At 40.1% G+C, this 25687-nt stretch overlaps 1 protein-coding gene across 3 annotated transcripts; it reads left to right on the forward strand.

Moving 5' to 3' along the window:
• Positions 1-201: 201 nt before the first annotated feature.
• Positions 202-24974, forward strand: BEND6 (BEN domain containing 6). 3 transcript variants are annotated; one of them, XM_058802450.1, is made up of 10 exons: positions 202-359; positions 2374-2531; positions 13606-13834; positions 13936-14081; positions 14562-14660; positions 15021-15198; positions 16606-16823; positions 18118-18310; positions 20119-20257; positions 22877-24974. In XM_058802450.1, the coding sequence occupies exons 3-10, from the start codon at positions 13639-13641 to the stop codon at positions 23142-23144; spliced, it is 1437 nt and encodes a 478-aa protein (XP_058658433.1). In that variant the 5' UTR covers positions 202-359; positions 2374-2531; positions 13606-13638; the 3' UTR covers positions 23145-24974. The 3 variants fall into 3 exon arrangements, with proteins under 3 accessions (XP_058658433.1, XP_058658434.1, XP_058658436.1); XM_058802451.1 differs by lacking the exon at positions 14562-14660; XM_058802453.1 differs by lacking the exon at positions 13606-13834.
• The last annotated feature ends 713 nt before the right edge of the window (positions 24975-25687 follow it).

A 25687-nucleotide genomic window follows, 5' to 3' on the forward strand; every position in this document is an offset into this window, starting at 1 on the left:
TCAGGCCGTGACTCAGCAGCAGCAGCCGCGGCTGCGATGGTTGCGGTGGGGCTGCCCCTCCGTGCCCGCCCGGCTGCCGGGAGCGGGGAGCGCGGCGGGCAGAGCCGGAGCGCCCCGGGCAGCGGCGGGCGGGGCGGGGCCGGCGCCGCATGGCAGCGGGCGCGGGCACGGCGGGGCGGGGCGGCAGCGGCAGCGGCAGGAGGAGGAGGAGGTAGAGGAGGAGAAGGAAGAAGAAGAAGGTGCCGCCGGCGTCGGGAGGGAGGAAGGAGCGCGGAGCGGTGCATCCCGCCGCCGGGGAGGCTCGGCCGGTGACATCGCCTCTGGAGCTGCCGAGAGAGTCGGAAAATGGCTGCTGCGAGGTACCGGGGGACCCCCGGGGGAAAAGAGGGGCTGCGACCGAGGGGCGCGGGGTGTCGGCAGCGGCGGGGACCCGCGCAGGTCCGTGGGGTGCCCTGTACCCGAAGCGTCGGTCGAGGCCGGTTTCGTGGCGGGGCAAGGGATTGGGAAACGATAACGAGACCCATCCTGACAAGGTGACCAGGGCCCTGAGCAGGTGCGGGGCTGCCCCGTGTCCCCCATGGCGGCTGCGGGCGGGACGGGGCAGGGTGCCCTGCGCACAGCAGCACCTGCAGGGAAACTGCAAGGCGCTGCAGGCAATGTCAGCCCGTGCCCTTCCCTCGCCGCCGGGCCGCAGCTGGTGCTGCAGCATCCAGATCCTGCCATGAGCAGGTCGCTAACGCAGGTGGTAACAAGAGCTCACCTGTGCCGCTCTTTCTGCCTCTGCAGTTGTTCTTGTGATAGTCCAGACTTTCAGAGGCTGTTTCGAAATGCAGTTCTAAACTCCCTCACAGACACGCAGAAAGAAAAAAAATCACTAGCTGAAAATATAGCCAGGTACCATTTTGCATTTACTCATGTTACTGAGGGGAAAAGCTAATTCAAGGCAAAACTCATGTGCTTTTCATGCGCATTTGATGTGAGCACATGAATCTGTAGAGCATTTCCAAAACTTCATAGAAATAATTAAAATCTCTGTGTAAATATTGGAGAAACATTGAAATGCTTTATATGACTGACATGAAGCTGCAGAAAAGCATACGTGTAAATTTAGGTTAAACTAAAAAATATGCAAGCTGGAAAGACAGAGAGGGAAATGTATCTGCGGTAGCTTAAATAAGAACTGTAAAAATAATCTCTAGATTAGTAAAATTAATTTATCAGTGGGCTAATAACATTGTAACACTTTACTGTACCCTTAAGGTTAATAACATTGTAATGGTTTACTGTACCCTTAAGGCGAAGGAAATCTGTTATCATCCAAAGATAGCGGGGGAGGGGGGGGTTTAAGTAAAAAAAGAAAAAAAAATTGGGTTTTAGGTCTATAATAATTTATTCCAGGTATTTCGTATCATTTCATTCTATACACCAAGAGTGAGCCAGAATAGTCTGTCCTATTACTTTGTAAAATGGAAAGTTGCTACATTGCAGCCATGGATTCAAAGCTTTCCCTGACTGCCTGGAAGATGCCAAACGCTGTAAGGTTGTGTTGCATCACGTGGTGCAATATTGAAATCTTTCCTAATACCGCAGTACACTGCAGTAGAATGGTTTTAATGCAGATTACTTGGAGATTATTCAAACAGTCCACGTTACCTCACTGAAACATGAAGGAAATTGGTGTGATCCTCCTGGCATCGTGCTGCAGTGCCACGCTGCAGGATATTGCAGGAGCAGGAAACTTTTTGACACCTTTAGCTCTGCACTGATTTATTGTTTCAGAGTGGGATGATAGAGCAAAAGTAGCACAGCAGTGACTGCACAGTAAATCACGGAGAACTGAGGGGGAGCAGTTCTTTTCACATTGTTCTCAGGTAACAGCGTGTAGAAATCATCTGACAGACAAATCTCTAGTGAAAGCTTTTTAGTTTTAGGTTTATAGCTTTTCCCTTCTAAGAGTTAGAGCTCACTGGTGTCTTGAGGATATTTTTCCAAAAGGATATAATAAATTTCATGACAGCTGCTTAATTTTTTTTTTCAAGTGTGAAAGAGAGTACAGTTTAGTCCAAGAAATGCTGACATGCATGATTTTTCAGAGAGCTGCTGCTCCAGGCTTTTGAGTCAACTATCTCACATGTACACCAAATTGCTGCTCTGGCCTTCATTATGTTAATATTCTGTATTTGTTAAATACTGCAGGGTATGGTACAATGGTTAAAATATTACTTCCATGGTGAATAATTTAAAGTGCTGAAGTTACTACACAATAAAAATAAGCAAAACATATGTGGGTAGATTTTTTTCCCCGAATAGTAATAAAGAGAATTTAGGATAAGTTTTATGTGTATCACACTTTTAATCTAAGATTCTTTACAGAATGTTTTTTAGGGGACTTTTCCTAAATCTTAAGGATGATAAACAGAGAAGACAAAAGAAATGAAGAGAGAAGGTTAAAACTAAACCTCTCATCTGAGATTTGACCTCAGAGGGGAAATCCTGGAGGTGAAGCCATTGCAGAGAAGAAATAAAAGAAGGTAACAAAGCCTCGAGACTAACTGTGATCAAGGGGAGTGGAATGGGAGGGGAAGCTGTTGAGAAGTTGAATTAAGTACTTGATAATCCAAGAAGGCAGTTATTGATTCTGCAATAAGCTAGGGGCCCTGCTGCCATTTTAGAGTACACATAATGCGAGTGCACTTTTGTAGAGTTGTGAGCAGATGGAATGTAGGGTCTGCAGATGCTTGTTCTGATGGGAGCCACAGGCAAACAGAGCAGTGACAAAGTCATTGGCATTGATGAAGCTTTTGGGAAGTGTGGGAAGTAGCCTTTCACTTGAGCAATGCTGAGGGAGGAGGTGGTGATAATTATTTGGTCAGAGGGATCAAAAAGGGAAGTTCTGCTTCAGAGGACCCACAGGGAAGAGGTGACCAGCAAATATTTGGAAGTGGCAAGGCATAGGAGGATGCTTCTGTGGTTACAGTTACTCTTGAATGCAGTTTACCTATTTTCCCAAGTTGGTGAGGCAGGGAAACAACATGGAAATTGTGTTGAACTTCTGCAGTTTAATGTAAGAGTTGAACAGGGAACGTGCTGTAGCAGCAGTAGCAGCCCTCCTGCAGGGAGAAAAGGGAGTGTTGACCTCATATATTCTTTCAGCTGGTCTCTCATGATAACCTGTTCTGACTTAGCAGTCTTGCCCAGCAAGGCTGAAGAAGATCCTTTTTTCCCTTACTCTTGTCCTGCTTGCAGAATTGCAGTACAGTCTCTGGGCCAATGCATATTCCTTGATAATTTATATGATTTTCAGCCACACCTTTTAAAAGAAACAAAAAATTCTAGCTGAGTGCCATAGGTTAGGCTGACAGACAAAAAAGATTGCAAAAAGAAAATGTGATTGTTGTCATTATAGTGCAAGAGTTCTATCGTCAGCACGTTGCAAGGATTCCATATTGCTAGAGTTTCAGACCTCCTTGATGTTTCTTGCAGGCAGCTCCTCCAGGCACTGACTCTTCCTTGTCCCCACAGCAGCCAACTGACTCCAGTTCCCCCCAACCAACCACTCCACTCTTTTAATAACACTCTTCTTATTGGCTACAGCTGTGGCCTGTTAACATCAGGCCTGCTCCTAATCCTTAATAATTGGCTCAGCTGCAACTCTTTAGGGGGTAAGATTACATTCTATCCCCCTACAGGTGATGGTATTTTGAGTGGAGAAACCGTATCTTCAGAGGTCTGCTGGCCTCCCCCAGTGTGAGCCTCCACAGCTCTGTGAAGGCACCTCTGCTCCTGCAGACTTGAAGCCTTGTCGACCTCATTTTACAGCTGTAAAGCTCCTTTACCCCCCTGTGTCAGCGAGCTGGGGGGGAAAAGGTCGTTTGCTGGATCTGGTGATGTGGACATAAGAATATGAGACAATGCATGAAATTATTTCAGAAGAGTAGCTGAGTGAGTGAAAGAGTAAGATCATCTCTTTTCACTGGTATGTAGCTGTGCTTTAAGGGCTGTGTTTGCATTGATTAATTATAATTGAGTGAAATATTCTGTCTAAATTATTACTTAACTGGTAAGAACAGTTCTCTAATCATCTAATACTTTCTAACAAAATATTTGGGGTTTTCCTCATCAGACAAGAACCAAAGTAAACACGGTCAAAACCAAAGAAGCAAGCAAATAAAATACAGGAGACATAGTATCTGAGTGTTATCAACTTCTTTCAATGAAATAGTTTACTTTCCCCCTCAATATCCTGCTCACAGATTACATAATGCCATCAGTGCTACATTAGCAGCTTAAATATACCATACAAAATGTTGTGAGAGTTTCTGGTATATAAAACACTTTCTTAGTTGAAAGAATGACATTTGCTGGCTTGATATAGGCAACCTATTTAAAAGAAATTTGTTATGTGAAATGATATGTTCTAAATTCAGCAGGGTTATTACAAATCTTCGTTCTGCAAAACTTGCTAAATTGTTTACTCCATACAGTTCTTGGTGTGGTTAAAAGGCATTGTTAACATTAGTTAATTCTCACAAAATCTTTGAAATTAGGTAAATGTGTATTGTTATTTCTGAGTCATTGAAAAGAAAAGGTAAACTATAAATTTAAATGTTGTATGATTTTCCCAAGACCAAACTCTGTGATTCCAATGCTGCAGACTAAACTCCTCTGTGGCTGGAACATTTTGCCATCTGCAGGTGTCCTAGGTGGCCATGTAAAACCACATTCTTGTCAGCTTGTGTAGGTTGAGGTAATTGTCCTTATTTTGTGGGTTTGTCAGCTCAAACTTGCATATTTGAACTCCCTCTGTTTATTAGACTGAATGTAAATCACATGGAGAATGAGCCATACAGTTGTACACTCATGGCTTACAGTGTTGCTGGAAAAATGCTAGCAGAAATCCTGTAGGCATAAATTGACTTTGTAGACAGAGAGGCTGTTCTTGAGCCTGGATGGAAATATACTGCTGAAGCTCCTATGGCATTTTTTTTTATTATTACAGCAGCAGTGTGCCCCTTTGTCCTTGCTTGAAATTTGTTCTGTATTCATTTTTGGCAGTGTTTAGAGTAGCAGTTGTCAATCTGTATGTGGCCTTACATCCCAGAGGGAATTGCACTTCATTAGTATTTTAACTATATAATTGAAAGTTGTTTAAGGATTGTTTCATACTGATATACAACACTGTTCAATACACTTGCATATTAACTGGTCATTATACTTGTATATTACTTCATAAAGTTAGGTTGAACTACATACACTAAAAAGACATTTAATTTTACAGGAAGGGAAAAAATAGCTCTAGAAAGTTTAGAGGTTTTTACCCTTGCAGGGAAGATGCGTTGCTGTCAATTCTCTGAAGTGTGTGCAGAATTACTCTTAGTTTAAGTAACATTCCCTGGAGTAAGAGGACAATATATGTGTCTCTTTTTCTAGCTCATGACCTTTAATAGTAATGCAGATTTTTTTTTTCCTCCTCCCACCTACCAAAATGCTGCAAAACCAGAGCATCTGGGGAAGAGATTTGGAGTAAAAGAGCAAGCACTTTGAGTAGTAATCAGGCATGACTTCTCTCCTATGATCACTCACCTATGCCAGCCAGCAAAGACATAGAAGTAGAGATAGTAAAGATGCTGCTAGGTTATTAAATACTGGCCAAAAATTGAGCCTGAAATTTTCTAGCTGCTGTTTCACTTTTTGCTTTTAAGCGTTGAAGGGAGAATGTCACCAACAGTAACACTGTGGGGTAGAATGAAAGATATAGTTTCTACTACCTTATAAAGAGAGTAAGGTGCATCCTCTTATAACCTCTTATATCAGCTTATCCAAGGGTTTGTTTGAATAAGTCCAATTCGAAAGTATGTCTAATATTTTTTCAGCCTTTTAGAAAATGTTTGACTGCTTGGGCTCTTGCATGGAGCAAATGCACAATTATTGCACCTCAGCAGAGGTTTGCATGTGATCTAACTTTCTCTAATGTTCCCATAAACATCTTTAGACAAGATAAGTCATGCATCACTGTGCTTTAATGTTTATAATTTGGGAGCTGTTAAAATAGGTTTCATTGGATTACCCAAGCCAGGTCATGATGAGCATGGCCAAGTGTTTGACTTTACAGAGCCATGTTGACTGCTCCTTCTTCCAGGCTACTTATTGCTTCCAAGTGTTTGGATATATTAACCTGCATAGAAAGAGCTTTCTTGGGATTATTCAAACTCCTGTAGCATAGGTATTTCATCCTGTTCAATAAATAGAGATTTATTTCTTGGTTTGTATATTAATACATTTTGTTGTGCATGGCATTTGCAAACAAGCAAATTGAAATGAGTATTAGTTCTCCATCTGTCAGCTGTGAAATAACTATTAAATAAAGATATTAATCTGTCATGTAGAATTAAGATAGCTTCCTGCATCTTACTTGGCATCTTGCTACTTTAATGTGAATCTTTCACTGAGTGTGGGATTAAAATACAGATAAATAAATCTACATGGTTTATAGGCATATGAGATATGTAGGCTCCTATTTAAACTCAGGTAAATCATTGAGGCTCAGACAACAATGCATTTCTCTGAATTTGTGTTTAGTGCCATTTGAGGTGCCTGGAGTTAGTAACAACCACTGTAAGCCCAGAAGGGGGTCCAAGCCCTGTGGGAAGTCTGTTCCCATCAGAAGAGGCAGCTGGAGGCCTGGCATAATAACTTATGGTATCTAAGATTGCACCATGCATTTGTTTTTAGGCCACTGAATCGAACCCTACATTCAATTTTTTCAACCCTACAGCAGTTGAAAAAAGCTGAATTGCTCTCCAGGAAGCTTTAACTGTGTGCAGTAGGGGCTTCACACTTATGCCTGTTGGAGCTGCTCAGGGCTGAGACATCCCTGAAAGGATGACAATTGTGATAAAAAACCTGTGGGAGATTTGTACTTCTGGAATAGCAGCTGAAGGCCAAGCCAATACCAGTGGTGCTAGACACCTGCTTAGAAAGCCAAATTGCCCCCAGCATCTCCAGTGATTACAGCAGTAACTTAAGACACTGGTGCACCAGTGACACCTAAATCTAACTATCTTAATCTAGAACTGAGTCCTGTACTGAAAACCCAGTAATGTTTTTAGCTTGTCTTGAAATCATTGAAATTATTGCCATGTTTCACTGATAGCTGAATAAATGATTGGTTAGAACAAAAATTTAATACTTCCAGACATACTAAATATACCTGCTTAAAAATTCATTATTCAGCCTTTCCTATCACTCAATTTAACAAATAAAATTAAGAGATTGATGCAAAAGTTAGAGCTTTTCCAATAGATTTCTTCAAGCTTTTGATTTAAGCCACAGTCCTACAAAGGACTTTGGCATATTGAGGTATTAACATTATTTTGTAGAACTCCTACGTTGCTAAAATGTGGTAGAAGGGCACTATTGTGAGAAATAAGAATGGTTTCATGAATTCCTTGGGTCACTTAGCAGATTTTACAATGTGGTTACAAGGTTTGCACCAAGTTCTCTGTGTAATCCTGTGTATTTAAATGCTGCTGAGCTTTAAAATCAAGGAGGCCACCTGGGTAAATAAGGCCAGAGCTGCTGCTTTACCATGAATAGCATCACTTCTCAGAAAAGTATTTCACAGGGAGTCACACCAGGGTAGGGATCTGCAGTGAGAAAGTGACCTCTTGAATATCAGGAATAAAATCATAGTTTTATCCTTCCTGTGGAAGACAAGTGGGATCATTTCTGTGCATTTAGAGTTGCAGTAGTGTTCTGATAGATGCTCCCCCAGATTCCCAGCTGAATTTGGAACACAGTGATACTGATGATTCTGGAAAATCTGTACTCTATATTTCTTAGCTGAGAGCAGCAGATTTGTGCTTTTGAATCATCTTTTCCCAGAAATGACTAAGATATTACACTGTAAATCTTTTGAGCAGTAGCACACTTTTGTATTCTGACAGCACCTAATTCCACTGGATTCATTACTAAATGGTTTCAGGTAAAAAAGATCAGAACCTACAACAGGGCATATAACTTACATATGGTCATGTTTTCCATCATACACTTGCTATTGGGAACTTTGAGACTTCACTGCAGCCCAAGTTTTTAATCAACATTGTATTTAATATTCTGGCAACAATGTAAAATGTGACAGTCTAAATAACACAACCCAAATGTGTCACTACCACTTGTCATGCTAAATTGGAAATAAATAGGTTTTTATGAGGTAGATTTATTTTAAGACCAGTTCAGTTTGGTTTTGGTTTGGCTTTTCTCTGAAGGAAAACTGGGATTATTGAGGCTGAACTCAGAGGGTAAGTAATACAAAAATGCTAGTACATAATAAAATGTTAGCTTTACTATGCATTTATTATGTATTGCATTAAGGCTACAGATATTTGGCCTAAAATAAATCCCTTTGCATTCCACCTGGGCCTCAGGAATCAGGTGGGTTGGGTGCAGCTGGGCTTAGCTTCTGATTAGAACTGATTCAGCATTACCAGCCTGGTTGAGTTCAGTGAGAAATTGTATGATCACAGACTTGCAAATAGTGCAGTTTATCAGTTCAATACTATAGATCTGAGTTCAATAAAAACTTTCACAGTTCAGATTCACAAAAATTACAGTTTCCTGAAATAATAGGAAAGCAGGTTCAAACACCAGGTTTGCTGGTGATAGGATTGCACTAAATACAGTGTATCACTACAGCAGCTGATAGTAACAGAGCTCTATTACTGACATATAGATCGAAATATAAAAATATTCCCAGGTCTTTACAATGCACTGAAAGCACAAAGCTCACCTTCAGGGGAGGACAGTCCATCAGCCAATTCCAAGGAGAGGCGCTTCCCCCTCTTTTTTTCTTTATTTGCCTCAAACCTCCCCTTCCTTTATGCCATAGGTGGGGTTTTGGGCATTATGATCATACATGTAAGATGTATTTTCATTTATCTTCATTTTCATTCTTAGGATGTAAAAGTTAATATGCAAATAGGGGTTAATGAGTGTCTTGGTTATTTTCAGCCAGAATTTATAGTTGACACAAAAGGTACAATAAACACTTTGGTCCTTCTCCACCTGCTGGGGTGGCAGTAAAGGCTGTGTGACCTTCACTAGAAAGTCTTTGAGTACATCTTTGTCTCCTTACAGGACCACATTTATAACAAGGCTGCTTATGCAGAGTGGCTGGTAGAGAGGCGCAGGTTTTCTCTGGGGCTTCTCTGAGGCTTCCACTTCACCCAGGCATCATTCAGTCCTTACACCTTGCTCGAGCCAGGTATAAGAAAGGCAGGGGCACATCTTATGTTTTTCTCAACCAGTCTCATCAGTTCTTCACTAACTTAAGGCAACTCTATAGCAAGCTTGAGCATTTACCATAATTATGGATCTGTGGTACATGGTTCCTCAATTTGCTGAAACCAGTGTCAAAGCCCTGTTTTAAGCCAACAGAATCAGACTCATCAAGTGGGTACACAATCTCATGTGGTAAACTTGTAACACTTTGCACTGTTTTTACTGAAAGAAAAGAGAAATAATGATCTCAGCATGCCATCTGCCAGTTGTCTGGCTGAACAGAACAGACTATGTCAGACAAAGGGTGAGATATGTCGTTAAGTGACCTTTGTGGATTTTTGGTGGCTTTGGGGTTTCTTGTGCAGTTTTTGGTTTGGTTTTGTTTTGGCTTTTTGTGTTGCTTAGTAACAATATCACAATTACAAATTGATAGCATTTGTGCAGTGTGTGAGGTGTTAACATGTTTGTAAAAATTAAGAGTCCAATTAATATTTCCTCTGCAGAACTTTAAAATTATATGGCTCTTTCCTTTTTCTTTTTTCCCTTCTACAAATGACCTAGAATAGTAAAAAATTGTAAATTTGGATTTCAGTATTACTCAAATCAGTAGTGTTTTCAAATGGAGCATGTAGCAGAATTAAATAACTTGTAAAGCATAAGTGGCTTTCAAAGGCCATATAATGTCTTTGTGGTTAGTAGCTGCACACAGGGTAATGCCTGTGAATGATACTGTTTCCTCCAAATGAACCACTGAACAAAGCATTCAGTGTCAGAAATCTTACTTGATGACTTGCAGAACTATGTTAGAAAGATTCAAAACAGAGAACCAGATACACTTTAACAGATTTCTTATGCTGTCCTTTCAGCTATCTATAATTTCTGCTGGTCTACTGGAATCTCTCCTACTACTCAAAATCTGTTCAAAAGCATAAAAAGGTAATTCAAGATGGCTTGGACCAGTCCAGCTTCTATAAGGCGACACACCAACTTTATAGTCACTGAGTAGTGGGTGGAGACAAATAGGCTCTCCCAGACAGTACACTTGTCACAGGGTGCAGTGACTGAGCCAAATGTGGCTAGACAACCTCTCCCTTTTAAGGCAGTAAAAGTTTGGTAACATTAATCCCAGTTCCCAACTTATTTTGTTTGTTTTCTGATGATACATTATAATTTGCCTTTAATTTGTTTTGGCAAATAAGATTTTAGAGGGAAGCATCTCCAGCAAGGTTCACATTGGCTCCTGTGGGAGGCCAGAGTGAGAAAACACTGTAGGACTTTTTTTCCAGAAAGTGAAGTGTTTCACTATTCCTCTCCCTTATTAGTGACATTTTGTTCTACCTTTCCATTCCCTTTAATCACTGCTAGAGATGATGCCAGCAGACAGTTCGGTGTTATCCCCAGGGCCCATGGATTGTCACAATAAATTCTGTGAAAAGACAAAGTTTGATTAATGTCTACTGCAGGAGCTGAAGCCATTGCTCCATAACATAAAAATACTTGCAACCAACTACTACACTCTGTTCCAATGTAATGATTCACATTTGGCTATGTAATGATTTCATCATTTTGCCCATAACACAAGCAGTTGGGCTTAGGTTCAGTAGAGCTGCAGCAGAGAAAAGGAGGCCTGGCCAGTTGCTGTTGCTGCCCCTCAACTGCTTTCCTGCCTTGGTCCCTTTATAAACAGGGTAAAGCAGGATATCCCTTCTCTCAGCATGCTGAGAGAATATGGCAGCTGTAAAGGCCCTTAGTGAAATTGGTTAGCTGTTAGAACACACTCTGACCACAGGCAGGAATCTTGTCAGCTCAGAAGAATTTTATATATAATGTAGATAAATTGCTGAGCTCCATGGCCTGCCATGGTAAAATTTGTCCTTAGCATAAAGAGGCTGGATGTATTTTCATGGATCCAGGTGTTTTGCCTGGTGTAAAGACTGTGCGATATTTTGTTGTCCACGTGCTTTACAGTGTCTACCAGTGGCACCAGGCTGCTCTCATGGACTCTGAACATCCAGAAATCCACATTTGCATTGGCTTCCTTAAGCTATTTAAAAATGTAGGCAGGTGTGATACCTCCCAAAAGCTGTTGGATTTGGTACTGATGTGCAAGGCATTGGCACAGCGTGTATGTGACTAGCTCCGGTGCTGTGGGGAATCACCACTTGCCCTGCATGCTGTGAAGAGCCTGTGTGTCCATGTACCTCTGGAAACCCTGGGCTGGCTTACTAACCATGTGCAACTTCAGACCACAAGAATATCCCATGGCTCAGAGAATATTTGTCTTAATACAAAATGAGAGACAAAAGACAAACTGTTAGAGGACTGCAGGGAAACATTAAAAAAATATAGAAGCCAATCAATCAGTTGTTAGACTTAGCACACTGGCAGCTCTAACTCTGCTGCAATTCTGTGGCTCTTTTGTGGGCCTTTAGGAGGGTAAAGAATAGCTCACAACTGCCAAGGTCAAAGGGGGAAATATCAAAGTACTTCATTTGAGAATCAAAGAACTGGGTGGTGTAGATTGCTGTGCTGGGTTGGTCAGAGGCAGAAGTAACATCTTTGAGCCAGATGAAAAATGTTAAGCTGAGTGAAGTATAAATTCAAAAGCATTTTGAAAAAGGAGGAAGAATACTGATGCCCAACTGATTGCATACTCCACCTGTTTCAAATCTGGTATTTTGTTGTTCAGACAAACACACAGTTCCAGTTTGGACCTTACCTGTCCATAGTGAGGTCAGAGCTGGAACTTTTGTTCCTTTGGATTCTGTTTTGTCTATATGTTTATTCATCTGAATGATCCCTGACTGTGTTATGAGGATCCATCCAGCAGGGATCAGTGGCAGAATGAGGTCTCTAATTAGTCATGTTGGGCTGAGATATTCAGGCTGCTTCCTCTTCCAGAATTTGCATGGGATGGATGCTTTCTGATCTTTAAAGAAAAATAATGTCAGTTCTTGCAAACACAGTCTCCTTTCTCCAGTGAGGCAATACTTAACAATCCTACTAGAATCACATTAAACATATTCTGCATAGAAGTTTGGTTTAGTACTCCTTTTAATGATGATTTCTTATCTATACTGCTTGCCCCATTGTATCAGTAAACATGTTGATGAGACTGCAGCTGTCTTTTGCAAATTAACAAGTTCACCCCTGTATGGAAAGTTGAGGCATAGAACTGACGTGTGGAATAGTGGCAAACTGGGCTTCTGCAAATGAATTGACATTACTTCATAGAGCAGTGCAGCCAGATATTCTCCAGCTCTGAGTTCCCTTTTTGACAGCCTCTTCATGAGGCACTGAATTTGCTTCTGACTGATTGAGGCCAAGTCAATTGCAAATCACGTTGTCACATCTAGGAATTCATGAGTTTTCAGCTCTGTGAAAGTATTTCACCTTTATGAATTGACCATATGTTTGCTGGAAAGAAGATTCAGGTTTGAAAATCAGATTTTCTATGTATTGATTTAATAATTTTAAAGTAGAAAATATCTTCTCTGAGTATAATGGCAGCACTTAAAAGAAGTGGTTACATTTGCAGTAGAATTTATACTTTCATGAAAAGCTATCATCCTAATTGGGAAAATAAAGCTCAAAGTACAACTTGTTCCATTCTTCTGGTAGAGAAATCCAGTGCTTTAAAAACAGCACATTGCTTTAAAAGCACTGTTTTATGAGGCAAATGATTTAACTGTATATTTGGGGTTGGGTTTTCCTTGTTGCTGTTTTTCCTCATGAAGCAGCCCAGCTCTCTTCCAGTCCTTAGCCTGTCACTTCTTTTGTGCATCAAACTTTCCACTGCCAGGCTGTGTCGTACCTCACCCACTCAGTTGTCCTGGGTAGTTCTGGGTTGGTTTTCTGTGGCTGCAATTGTCTTCCTGACCATGAAATGATACCCATACATTCCACTTAATAGCATGAATAGCTAGCACTTTCCTCCATTCTAGGGAAAGGCTCTATCACACTTGTATCTTTTAGTCAGAAGCTGAACTAAAAGTTTTTTTGAGACAAATCTTGTAACAGCAGAGATCCCAGCCAGATTGAACATAGAAGTAGTATGGGAGCCAGGACTCTGTGGGCGAAAGCTGTTTTCTCTGCACAGTTTTGGAGGAAAATGTCTGACATACAGGTGTTAAACAGACCATCTCCCATCTTTCAGGTGGGATACAACTCACTGCTTGGCTAGTTTTCACTTCCTTAGGGTATCTTCCTACAAGGTAATTACCAATATCCAGCAAAAGGAGGGTTGTTTGGGGCTTTTCAAAGGGTTCTTGTAACATCCCTGTGGCATGATACAGTAACTGCTATTTTTCCTATGTTGTCCTTCAGGAAGTGTCTGTGTGACAAGAAAGCCATTTAACAATGAAAAAATTCACACTGTTTGATTTTGTAAATGATAATTCACTGCAAATTGGAGAGACTTCATGGATCCAGGACCTTCCCTGTGATGACAATGAACTAGAAAGGCTTCTGAAACCTAATGAGCACGTACTAGTAAACTGGCCTGTGGGAGAAAGAAAGACAGAAAAGCACCTGGTGAAAGTTGTGTACATGAGTGGTGAGTGCAGTACCAGAACATCTGTCTGGTATGAAACCTGCTTTTAAGGTATAGTTGCCTGATTGTCTGTGCTTTGGCCTTTTTCCTTTCCATCACTTCAGATGACCCCCAAGAGCTGGTGGAAATGATGCAAAAGATATTACGAGCAGATGAAATTACAAAAATACAAGTCCTTGGAAAAGGCAAGAGGAAGAGGATAGAAATGATATTCTCAGAAAGTGAGGACAGTGACCTGGATAAAGAAAAGGTGAGTTTGTGTCTTTATGTGCCCTATATTGTTAGGTCCATAAAGGAATGAAATAGACTGTAACTATTGATTCTTCATGATAGAACACACAAAGCATGGTCAAGGTAGGAATACAGGCAGCCTTCACGTGGTACCTCAGCACAATAACCTGTCAGAGTAATTACTTAGGCCAATGGATTTTGTCCTTTCCTGTGTCAAGAGATGAGTGCTATTCAAGGCTTTGATGCTCTGTAAGACAGAAATCTGACTACTGCTTAAAAAAGGGAAGGAAGCAGGTTTTCTGAGGTGTACCTTATGCTGAGATCTGCAGTGACAAAATATAGGAAAACATAAAAGTTAACTAAGTTACAGATACATTTTTTAAAACTACTAACCAAGAATGTCAAGTGCACAGTGAAAAAAAAACTTATGGTATATTATGAAATACTGTTATGAAAGGCTGTGTAGGAATGCAAAGGCACTATTATGCACTTTTTACAGGGGAAGATGGTGAAACATATAAAAAGAAAGAAATCATTGCAGGCATCTGCTCCTGCCAACATCCTGAGTCAACTTGAAACATCTTTAATTAACAAACAGGTAAACATCCATTTTCAGCAATGTATCAAGCAAAAGCAGTCTGAAAGGTATTTTTGAGGGAGGCATAAGATTTTTGCTGTAGTGAAGTTAACAGTTCTGAAAGATGCTGCTTTGGAAAACTGGTGAATAGAGAACAGAGACAAAGGTACCTAACAGTTACATATTAAAATAACATTTAATTTTTCATTTAAACTAGAATACTAAGAGCTATGTTCAGTAAAAGTTTTTATTAAAATGCGCTGAGTCTGTTTATATATGAGAATCTTTTTTATTTAGCCAGATATTTTAATGTTGGCTTTGAGGCTTTGATTTTATGTTGTTGTTGCTCTAGATATCACAGTGGTTTTGGGTTTTTTTCAGAGAGAACCATATTCAAGAAGCAACTTTCTATATAGTGAAAGTAGCAGTGATGATGAAGAGCCTTTATTTCAACTCTCCAAGGTAGAACTATGTGCCAAAATTAAAAGTCTCAAGAGGAAGCTGACAGATACCATGAGAGAAAACTGCCGCCTAAGGCAGTCCCTGGTGATGCTTCAAGGTAAAGCTGGGAGTGTTTTGATGAAGAGAAAAGCCTGAAGGTCAGGAAAAGCTTGATTTATAAGAGGCCATTTGGATGGGAATTATGGATGCTCAAGCACCTGACATGATCAAGGCCTACCATTAGCATCACAGTCTGTGATACATGTCAGCATTTAATTCCAGCAGCACTTACTGACTTACACAGAGGCCATGCAATCATAGAGTTAGAAATTAAAAATGTGTCTAAATCCTACCAGTTGTTCCCAGGAGAACCTTTCTGTATGCTGTGTAACCATTGGCTAAGCTCAAATACTTCAGTATTTGACCAGTCCAACTACCCTTATTTACTGGCAGTCTTTCTTGATCAATTGATATTTCATTTATTCTGAAATTACTTAATTTCTAATTACTTTGGTGATTCCTCATTACTGATAACCTGAGTTAGTTTCAGATGCACCAAATTAAAGATGAAAAATCTTGTTCCTCTGTAAATGAACTCTTCATCTCTTAGCGATCATCTCTGAAGTGCCTCTGGCTTGTCCCTGTCCCCTACTCTAAGGCAGCCAAAACTGAAGCCAAAATTTCAAACCACTAGTGAATGAATAAGGTTTAGAGAGGATTTACTCCCTCCTGTGCCAGCTACACCATACCATCCCTAGACAATGTGGTGGTATCTGTTTATTGTCAGATGATTTTGCAACTGTTTATCATTTTCATTTCCCACCTAATTGCATTTCATCTTGGTTTGCATCATTCATCTCCACCTTTTGAAATATTATTTGTGAACATTTTCTTTGTGTCTAACAACTTTTCTCACATAAAAGTAAATTTACCTTGCATCCTGAGCAATTAGTCTTTTACAGTACTTTATTTAATTTAGTATTCTGTATCTTGCTGATATCTCTTGCATCCTTTTTGCTTGCATTGATTCTTCTTAATGGATGCAATAAAAGATTATATTTGAAAATATTGCTTTGAGAAAAGGTTATTTAAAACATATTCCCTAGAGATTAAAAAAAGAAAAAGCCTCTGAAGTCTGTGTAACTTCTTTGGAGGAAAAAAAAAGACATCACTTAGCCCATATTCAATAGCTTTATGGACTTGTAGAGACTTTGAGATTGTGCAAAGAAAAAAGAGAAATAGTCTGTTTTGTGCCCGGATGGGCACAAACTAATAATTCCTCTTAGCCTTGCACTGAACTGATCTATTCTAGAAACTGAGCCCAGATCTTCATGGGTGGGGACAGCAGAATGGTAGGAAAGCATTTGAGAGAGGAGGAAAGAAGTATATTGAAATGTCTTTGCTGACTACTTTGAGTCTTTTGCATTATGTGACAGCAATCCAATTGCTGAATATCCCTGCTTATGTAATTGGAGTCTGAAAGCTTCCATTACTGTTTTACCCCTCCCTTTTCATGTGATTTCAGTGTTGCCACAGGCAGTCACTCACTTTGAGGAGCTGGTAGGGATGGCTGAAGCGCTGCTCAAAGGGGGAGTGACATCATCCACGTCCAGTCTGCATCCCCATGCTGTTTGGAAGGCATCTCACAATCCATTAGCAGACTCCTATGCAGCTATGCATAGTAACTCCAGCTCACCAATCACTCTGAATGTGGAAGATGAGGAGCAACAGACTGAAAAACAGGTCAGCTAAAAGGCAATTTCAGGCATGAAACTTTATACAGTATAACGTTTTCTGCTATAGCATAATATAGAAAATAATTATCTGTGAAATAATCTATCATTATTGCATTGATAACATAACTTATGAGCTCCTTTTGTGCAGAATGCTCTTGCCATGAGAAGCATTAGCTCTTATTCAGTGTCCTGTACACTTTGAAATTCACTTTAATTTCAGTGACCTTGCATATCTGTAGCTAAGGGCAGAATGTGGATACATGAAGAAAATGCCAAGATCCAGGGATAACTTCCAGCCTAATTGTTTGGATGCCAAAGGGGAATAATAGTATTTCCAAGATAATCTAAGATGAATACCAGCAGTCTGTTCAAACTGTTAATTTGTAATTGGCAGCTGCTTTGCTTCTTCTCCTGTTCCAGACACTGGCTAGCAGTTAAGTAGAAATACATGTATACAGAGATACTGAGTAAGGAAGTTCCTTTATTCTCTGCAATTATAACAGAACATGATTGAGAAATCTAAGGCACAGAGGCTGTACATGAAAAAAATGAAGGCACAAACAAAAGAATTAATTCTAATGTCTGCATTCACAGTTTACATAAACATGCATTGGGTCATGCTAATACATGGAAATCATTCCTGTGTGTTGTCATGGAGTGCTAAAATCCAAAGAAGTCTGTTAAGAATTATTGTGGTGTGTTTTGACTGCATATTGGAAACCACAAAATTTGACCTAACATCTTCAAAGAAATAAAAAGACCTAATTTTCTGAGCAGCCTGCCTTACTCATAGAGGTAGCTCAAAATTGCCTATTAGGAGAGTTCAAACTCTTTGGCTGTACCACTGCTGCATGCAGGAGCCACTCTCAAAGCCCAGGACCAGATGTCACAGTTCTTAGGGCATGTCTGCTCACAGGCAGGAATATTTGCTTGGGCACAGTGCCATGCTACCAAGGCAGTACAGAAACCATGCCAGAACTGGACCACAGCCAGCCTGCATGAGGAGCAAGCAGAAGGATTTTGCTGTGTCTGAACGTGTCCTGTCTCCACTAGTGAGTAATGAGGATGGTGAAGGGTTTGCATGGGGTCCTTAGTCTGCCCCACACTTCCTTCTGGAAAATAATCAAGCTGTGTGTATAGTCCCAAATGCTGAGCAGTTATCTCAAGCACACTGTTTGTAGAGATTGCTCTTGAAATTGTGGTTTAGAAATAGAAAATTTAAAAGATATTTCAGTGGTACTAGTATATAATATTTCTAGAGAACTGCAGTAATTATGCCTATGACCAATTTTGTTTTCCAGTTCAAGATCGAAAAGTGGCAGATTGCACTTTGTAACAAGAGCAAACCTCAAAAATTTATAAATGACTTGATGCAAGCACTTTATACACATGAATACATGGCTACACACAGCCTGACAGGTGCAAAGTCCTCCTCTTCAAAGGACAAAGCAGCAAAACCAGCTATGAATCAGAATGAAGTTCAGGAAATCATAGGTGATGACTTGTTAACCTTACTCACTGTGGCTCTGACTTGACAGGGGGCTTTCTTGGAGGGAGGGGCTGTCGTGCTTAGCAGCTGCTGCACTCAGGTGATGAGCTGCTTCCTATTTCCTTCTTCAGCTACATGCTTTTTAAAACCATCTGTTAAAAATACTGCCAGTGAAATGCCATGTAGTAGTATTTCTATTGTGTGAATTCTGTGGGTTTTATTCAGGTGACTGCTCAGGAACAGTGATACTGTAAATTGTTTTAGCCCTTGCAGGGTTAACCTGCAACAGTCAAACTTGCAGCACGATGATAACAGATAAGGGAAGGCAAAAAGAGGACACACTTGGATGAAATTTTAAATTATGTCTGCTGTGTTCTGAAGTTTAGTGAATGTTATGAATTCTGACATTTTAAATAGAGCTAGAGGCAAAATGAGACTGTATGGAAGACAGAAATAGTGGTCAGAGAAGCAAACAAAATTTGATTTACACTGAGGTTTACAGCAGGAAATATTTGGTGAATAGGACAGAAAATAATTTCAGATGTAAGTATTAGCTTTAAAGAAAACAGAATTTTGTGAGCATATGAAGCCAAATTTTAATTGGATTCACGCCTATAACTAAATACTAGAGCAATATAGCCTTAATTACTGTACTATAATTCCTCTCCCCATTGCCATTCCCTTGGACTTTGCAGTTCTCTTGGTTCCCTTCTGTTTAGCTCCAGTTCCTGTACCTTAGCACAGTTTTGTTGAAGTTAGCCATCAGTTTCAAAAGTTATCAGTTGCAAAAACCCTTTTTTTAAGAACCTTGTTAGGAAAAGAAAGGCCCAAAGTCAAGAGAGATAAAAGGAAAGAGCGTGTAGGATGGTAAAAATATATTTAGAGGCAGTAAGATGAGACAGTTTTGGAATGACATTTAAGAAAAATGAAAAATATTTAATAGGATGAGAAAAATGATTGGACTCAATCATAATGGTTTTATTCAACCTTAATGATTCTAAATCCTACTAGGGCCTAGGCAAAACTGAAAAGGGAATCAGAGAAGGGAATCAGAGGATGGCATTCAGCATGTTGTGGAGAATTCAGTGACAAAGCTTATAAAGAAATCAAAGAACTTTATTAAGGTAGAAGAGAATACTCTGAAATTTAAACAGTGTCAACATTATACAAGAGAAAAAGAAAAATGAGAAGGAAGCTTGGGAATTCTAGGACTGTAGAAAATGAGTTAGTGAATCAGATTATTTAAAGAAGATGGAAATTGTGGGACTTCAAAATAAAATGAAATTAAAGGGCAGGGAAATCAAAGGGAGGGAAGATGATGGAAAAGAAGGGAGCAAGAATCACATTCCTCATGTTGAGTCCTGTTATTATTGCATTCAAAAAATGTAGCCAGGCAAAACAGGAAGGAAATTTTTAGAAAAAGCGACATCACCTGCAAATGAAAACTAATGAGGGAAAAAAAAACAAAGATTCAGAGTCATAAGGACTGATGAGGATGGGAAAAGGACTCTGATCAAGGACAGAATGAAAGGACAAATGATTACCAAGCACAAATCAATCACTAAAGAAGCCCTTGTGGCCCTGGGGTTCCTTTTCAGCCTGCCAGGAGCAGGCAGCAATGGGAAGGCACAAAGACAAAAAGGAGGTGTGTAAAATCTCTGAAGGAGTTTGTAAAGATTGTGAAGTAACTAGAGTGGAAGCTGTAGTGGCTGGGACTTTAAAACATGCAAGAAATTACATCACACATTTCTTGTTTCTCTTATTTGGAGAGTCCATATATATAAAACTATATTATCATCTCTTTATTTTGCAGGAATCACAAAACAGTTGTTTCCAAACACAGATGATGCTTTAATTAGGCGAATGATGGGACAAAAACTGAACAATTGCACCAAGAAGCCAATTTTAAGCAAAGACCTTAACTCAGGTGCTTTTCAGAAACATAGTTTTTGGTAAGTAACATTAAAAAAATGCCTGCACTGTATAATTCTGCATATTACTTCATGGTAATAAAATCTAAAAGCAGTCTTAAAATTCAGGTAACAATACATATTTACCTACTTGATATATGCACTACCAAGCCAGTAAATATTTCCATAACCTTGTACAAAAAGTACATAATATAGAAGCAGTCCAGCTTAACATTACTGCACAAAAATAGTTATTGGTGCCAGACAAAGCAGCACAAGGCTATTAAATTACAGGTAGAGAAAACAGAAGTAAACACATGGAGTTGCTTTGCTGAATATGTCTATTTTAGATTTTACCTTATTTACATTTCTTATTCTCTGTCTCACCATGGACAAGTCAATTCCATTTTCATGTCACTTGTTGTACCCCAATTAACCCACAAGTGAATACAGGGAAAATCACACCTCTTTGGTGTGTATTTATAAGAGTACTGCAGCAAGCTAAGCTGGCAATCCTTTACTGCCAAAAGAGTCTAAATTATTGGGTCAGAGGAATTATTAAATAACATCTTACCTATTAGGGGCATTTTTGCCTTGTGAGTGAAAGTGATACAAAATCACCAAATTCATGGCTACGGTCGGTAAAGTCAGCTATTGGCACAGTACTGTTTCCACATATACCATGCACATATCACAGAAGGCTGGAGCTGGAAGGCACCTCTGCAGGCTGGCTGGTCCAGCCCCTGCTGCTGCAAGCAGGGTCACCCAGCCCAGCTTGCTCAGAGCCATGCCCAGTTTGGTTGGGTATCTGCAAAGGTGGAGACTCCCCCAGCTCTCCGGGCACCCTGCGCCGCCACACTCACGGTGTTGGCTGATGTTCCCCCAGGCCCTCCTGTGCTTCCAGTTCTGCCCATTGCCTCTGGTCCTGCTGATGTTCCAGTTCTGCCCATTGCCTCTGGTCCTGCTGATGTTCCCACAGGACCTCCTGTGCTTCCAGTTCTGCCCATTGCCTCTGGTTCTGCCACTGGGCCCCTCTGGGATGAGCCTCCACCTACTTCACCCTCTCCCATCAGACAGTAGTGCACACAGATAAGGTCAGCTTGAGCCTTCTAGAGCCTGAGCAGGCTCAGCTGCCACAGCCTCTCCTCAAGAGCCAGATAAGAAATGAGGAAGGAACAGGACAAGAGATGAAATAAGGTGACAGGGAAAAGAGATTTGTCCTTACTTAGACTTTCTATACTGAGGTAACATTTTTCTTCTTCCTGATTCACTTATCTCCTGCATGCTTTTAAAATCCAAATTCGCAACTGTAAGACACTTCATAAGAAAAAAAAAAAAAAAAAAGCCCACAAAAACAATAACAACAAACAAGAAGCACCCCAAGATATTTGTCTATGTTATGATACCAGTGTTTGAAAAGTAGTAGTGCTTTGCTTCTAAAATTTGGTTCTAAGCCCCCTGGTAGTACTCCATGGACCACCAGTGGTCTGTGAAATGTCATTTGAGAAATACTTGCAGAATATCTGTTAGGAAAATCCACATACACAGGGATTTTTCTATCTGGAAACAAATAAATGCATCAGCTTGGTAAAAATAAAGTTTACTATGTTAATACTTTTCTCCTAGATATGAGAAGACTTCGTAAATTAAAGGTCCCGTGTATTTGTAATATACAGTATGCAATGATTCACTGCAGTGTTTTTCCTTGTCCTTAACACAGACAGGAAAAATAACAGCACAAAACCACAGACTTTGTCTCTTTGAAAGTATTAAAATCTTAACTATTTTAAATCTTCATCAGGTGAATCCATACATTTTGCTAATTCCAGACTCTTCTAATGTACACAGTATTCCTGAAGCCTTGATAGGAAGACCATGACTATACTAAAACAATTCTTGGTTGTTATTTAATATTGCCTATGGACCTTCCAACTTAAACCCAGTATTTTAAAAATGCCCTTTCAATATTTTTAAAATGCCTTCATGTCTGTTATTGATCAGTGTTTATGTAAAATCCAGTCCAACATCCATTGTGACCAATTCAGATATTGCCTGAATAGTGTCTTTTGAACTGATGCATTTATAATGAATTTTTTTTACATCTGTTAAGCATTCACTCACTGTCAAAGCAGTTAAGCACCATCTAAGTAACCAAGATAACTTGGAGATTCCATTAACTCAGATGACACACATTCTCTGTAAGAAAAGTAAGACAATTTAGAAGTACTCATAATCTCATTGCTACTCCTCCAATCTATCTTACAGCAATGAAATGCAGAGAGGGGTAGAGAAAATTCTGGTGAGCAGGACCTTTAGTAACCATTTATACAAACAAGTTACTAACTCTAAAAAGTGGTGTTGCTGCAGCTTTTATTTCCTCCCTTGCTGCTATTTCTTCCTTACTTACCTTCTTCACCTTTCCCCAGAACAGAATTATGATCCAAGAGAAAAAAATATGGAAACATATCCAACAAGACAGACGAATTTCCATCTCAGATGCATGAAACTGAGGTGAAACAAGGAAAAGGGCAATGTGACAGTGAAGAAAACTATTTAACTAGCTAATAATCTCTGCAGCTTGGAAACTAAGAACTAAATTAAATGTACTAATTGCACATTTAATGTTAATATCTCAAACTTAGTTATAAATTGTCTCAACAGTGGTTCAACAGCTGCTCCTCAGGGCATCATCTCTTCGGCTGCTCCTCCTTGCACACAAGACCAGCAGGATGATGATTCACCAGCTGCTGATGCACAACTTCAGCAAAGTGACAGCTGCCTGACTCCTCCACCTCCCGCCCCAGAAGGTCAGCAGGAGTGTCCCAAACCCACTTCTTCTAAGGTGGAGTCTCAACTCGCCAGCAGCTCACCAGCGCCCTCTCCCAGCCAGGGTTGTGGACAGAATCTCAGGAATTCAGACCAGGAATAACAGGTGTTTCATTCCAGCTCATGTGCTCAACAGAGATTAAGAAGCAGTATGAAATAAAAAAGAAATAATACCTAAATTGAACTAGATATATGGTAGTGTCCAACAGTGGACAGAGATAGAAGCCTGAGAACTTTTTTCTCAAACAAATGAAAATTCCATAGATTAGAAAAAAATTGAAGGCATATTAATATGTTTGAATTTAAGATGTTATAAGATATATGCATGTTATGCAGTAATTAAAACTTGTACTGAAGAATACAAGTAGAGTCCCCCTTAGTTAGAAAAAAACATTATTTAAAGTACTACCAAAAGAATATATATGAGGAACCATAATTCCCCTTGCTTTCACCTTGACAGCTGAAGGAAAACTGCTCAACTGATCAAAGAAAGTTATTGTATATTAATACAAAAAAGATATAGTGATATGGAGAGAAAATAGAAAGACCTCCTAGTGAAATGAAGACTGTGGCCAGCACAGGAGTAGAAAGCACAGGGCCACATGAGCAGAGAGGAAGAAATTAAATAGCTGTTTAGGGCTGCTACTAACTTGGAAAACAAAATAACTTTCTTAGGCCAAACTACAACTCTCAAGATATCCATAGGAAAAAAAACAGTTATTTTTTAACCTCTCAAAGTAGGAAAGGCAATGGAAGAAGCCATGTTCCTTTGTAGCTCAGGGAAGAGTCCTCCGGGAGAGCCTGTTTGGTTATGGAAGCCATTCTCTCACAGGGATTCTGCTGCTGGTACTCTGCTGGTTTGGCAGCTCTTACTCCCTTCTTCCCTGACCATCAGGTCCACAGGATAAGGGTGCCTGGTCCCTTCAGTGGGGAAATAGAGGACCCGTCAGCAGAAGCTTCTACTCCCTGTGTTTTGGTATGCTACCCCTTGCTTAGGGAAAAGGTGTGCAGGCAGAATATTCCTCATGGGACTAGGACGAGGAAAATCCCAGTATCTGGGCAGTTCCCCTTGGGGTCTGACACCACTTCTTCCAGAAAGCAGCTGGCAGTCACACAAACCCTATAACAGCCTTAGGAGAAGGAGTGGAAAGGTCCCCCAGGACAGTGGTCACAGCACCAAACCTGGCAGAGCTCAGGATGTGTTTGGACAATGCTCTCGGGCACATGGTGACTCTTGGGGTGTCCTGCACAGAGCCAGGAGCTGGACTCAATGGTCCTGATGGGTCCTTTCCAACTCAGCATATTCTGTGGTTTTATTATTTTTTTCCTTGCTGATTGATTTCAGGTTTCCAGTGTGCTGACAGGGGAAGGAGAGAACACTGGGGACTATATAAAAAGCTTTCCTGTTTGAGTGTCCTTCCCAGAACTGAGAGTACTATTAGCTAAATCTATTTCAAGCATGGCAAACAAGCAACTAACTAATCAGATTGGAAAAATGAAATTACATTATATTGAAGAAATCTAGCTTGATTTGAGGAGGATTTCAGGACATGTGAGTTACAGAAATAAATTAGAAATAATATGAGGGTGAACACTGAAAAAAAAAATCTGAAGAGAGGGTTATCAGTCAAATACTGCTGAAGGGAAGTGCAAGGCACTAATAGAATGCACTGTGGAGAAGACTTGTTCGTGGGCTGGGGTACAAATTAAGTGATTTGCTATCTTTTTTCATCTCTCACCTAACAATTCCTTGTAGATAGGATCAGGATGAAAGCAGGTATGAAATATGTTAGTTCTATCTCATGCTATTAACTACCATCTAAAATGTAACAGAAGTATGTTTGCTATTATGTAAATTTTGTACATGTAATTGTATGTACAGCATATATAATAATGTATATAATTAATAATATTTTTGAAGTGACTTTCTATCAAATAAAATGAAACATTACTTTGTGTTGTTTTATTGTCCTCACTGTCTAATGGGCCTTTTCTTACATCACCTTGGTGGTACACTCTAACACACAAGGTTGGGGTTTTTCTCTTGCTTGTTTTTTTTTTTGGTTTTTTTTTTTTTTTTTCTTTCTTTCTCTTTAATAGCTGTTCTGAAGCCAGCTTCTGTAAAGCTCATAATTTTACCTGGGGAAGGAGTCAGCCCACCTTACCAGGGCACTCTAACCTAAAAGCTGTCACAGCTGTAGCTGCCCTGCCCTTGGGGAGGTGTTGAAGCCCCTGGGCAGGGAGATAGAGCAAAGATGAGCAGCTGCTCTCCCTGTGCCTGGTGCAGCTCTGCAGATCCCACTGCACTTTGTGCTTTTCCATTCTGCTGCCTTGGTGAGTTGTCAAAGGAAAACCAGTGAGGCTGGCAGCTCACCACAGAAAGTGTAGGAGGAGTTTCATGGTAGGGTGGAGGACCTGCTCCCAGGCATGGGAACAATAAATGGAAGGAGATATTTTAATGCTGTAACGAAGGATAAAAAGTGAACAAGCTGTGAAAAGACCATTCCTTCCCCTTACTAAAGTATAGAAACAATGTTATCCCACTGGATGAAAGGAGATAAATAGCTGTCACACAACTATACCATTAACAAAGGGGCCATATCTCTTGCAGTATGACCAGAAAGGTAGAAAATAAAACTCTTTTTT

Source organism: Ammospiza caudacuta, chromosome 3, assembly GCF_027887145.1.
Source record: "Ammospiza caudacuta isolate bAmmCau1 chromosome 3, bAmmCau1.pri, whole genome shotgun sequence".
Lineage (NCBI taxonomy): Eukaryota > Metazoa > Chordata > Aves > Passeriformes > Passerellidae > Ammospiza > Ammospiza caudacuta.

Bases quoted from the DNA above. Each gene is read 5' to 3' on its own strand.
- BEND6 (XM_058802450.1), top strand. From the start codon at position 13,639: ATGAAAAAATTCACACTGTTTGATTTTGTAAATGATAATTCACTGCAA. The intron at 18,311-20,118 runs GTGATGACTTGT...TTTATTTTGCAG, and splicing joins TGAAGTTCAGGAAATCATAG to GAATCACAAAACAGTTGTTT. The intron at 20,258-22,876 runs GTAAGTAACATT...TTGTCTCAACAG, and splicing joins TTTCAGAAACATAGTTTTTG to TGGTTCAACAGCTGCTCCTC.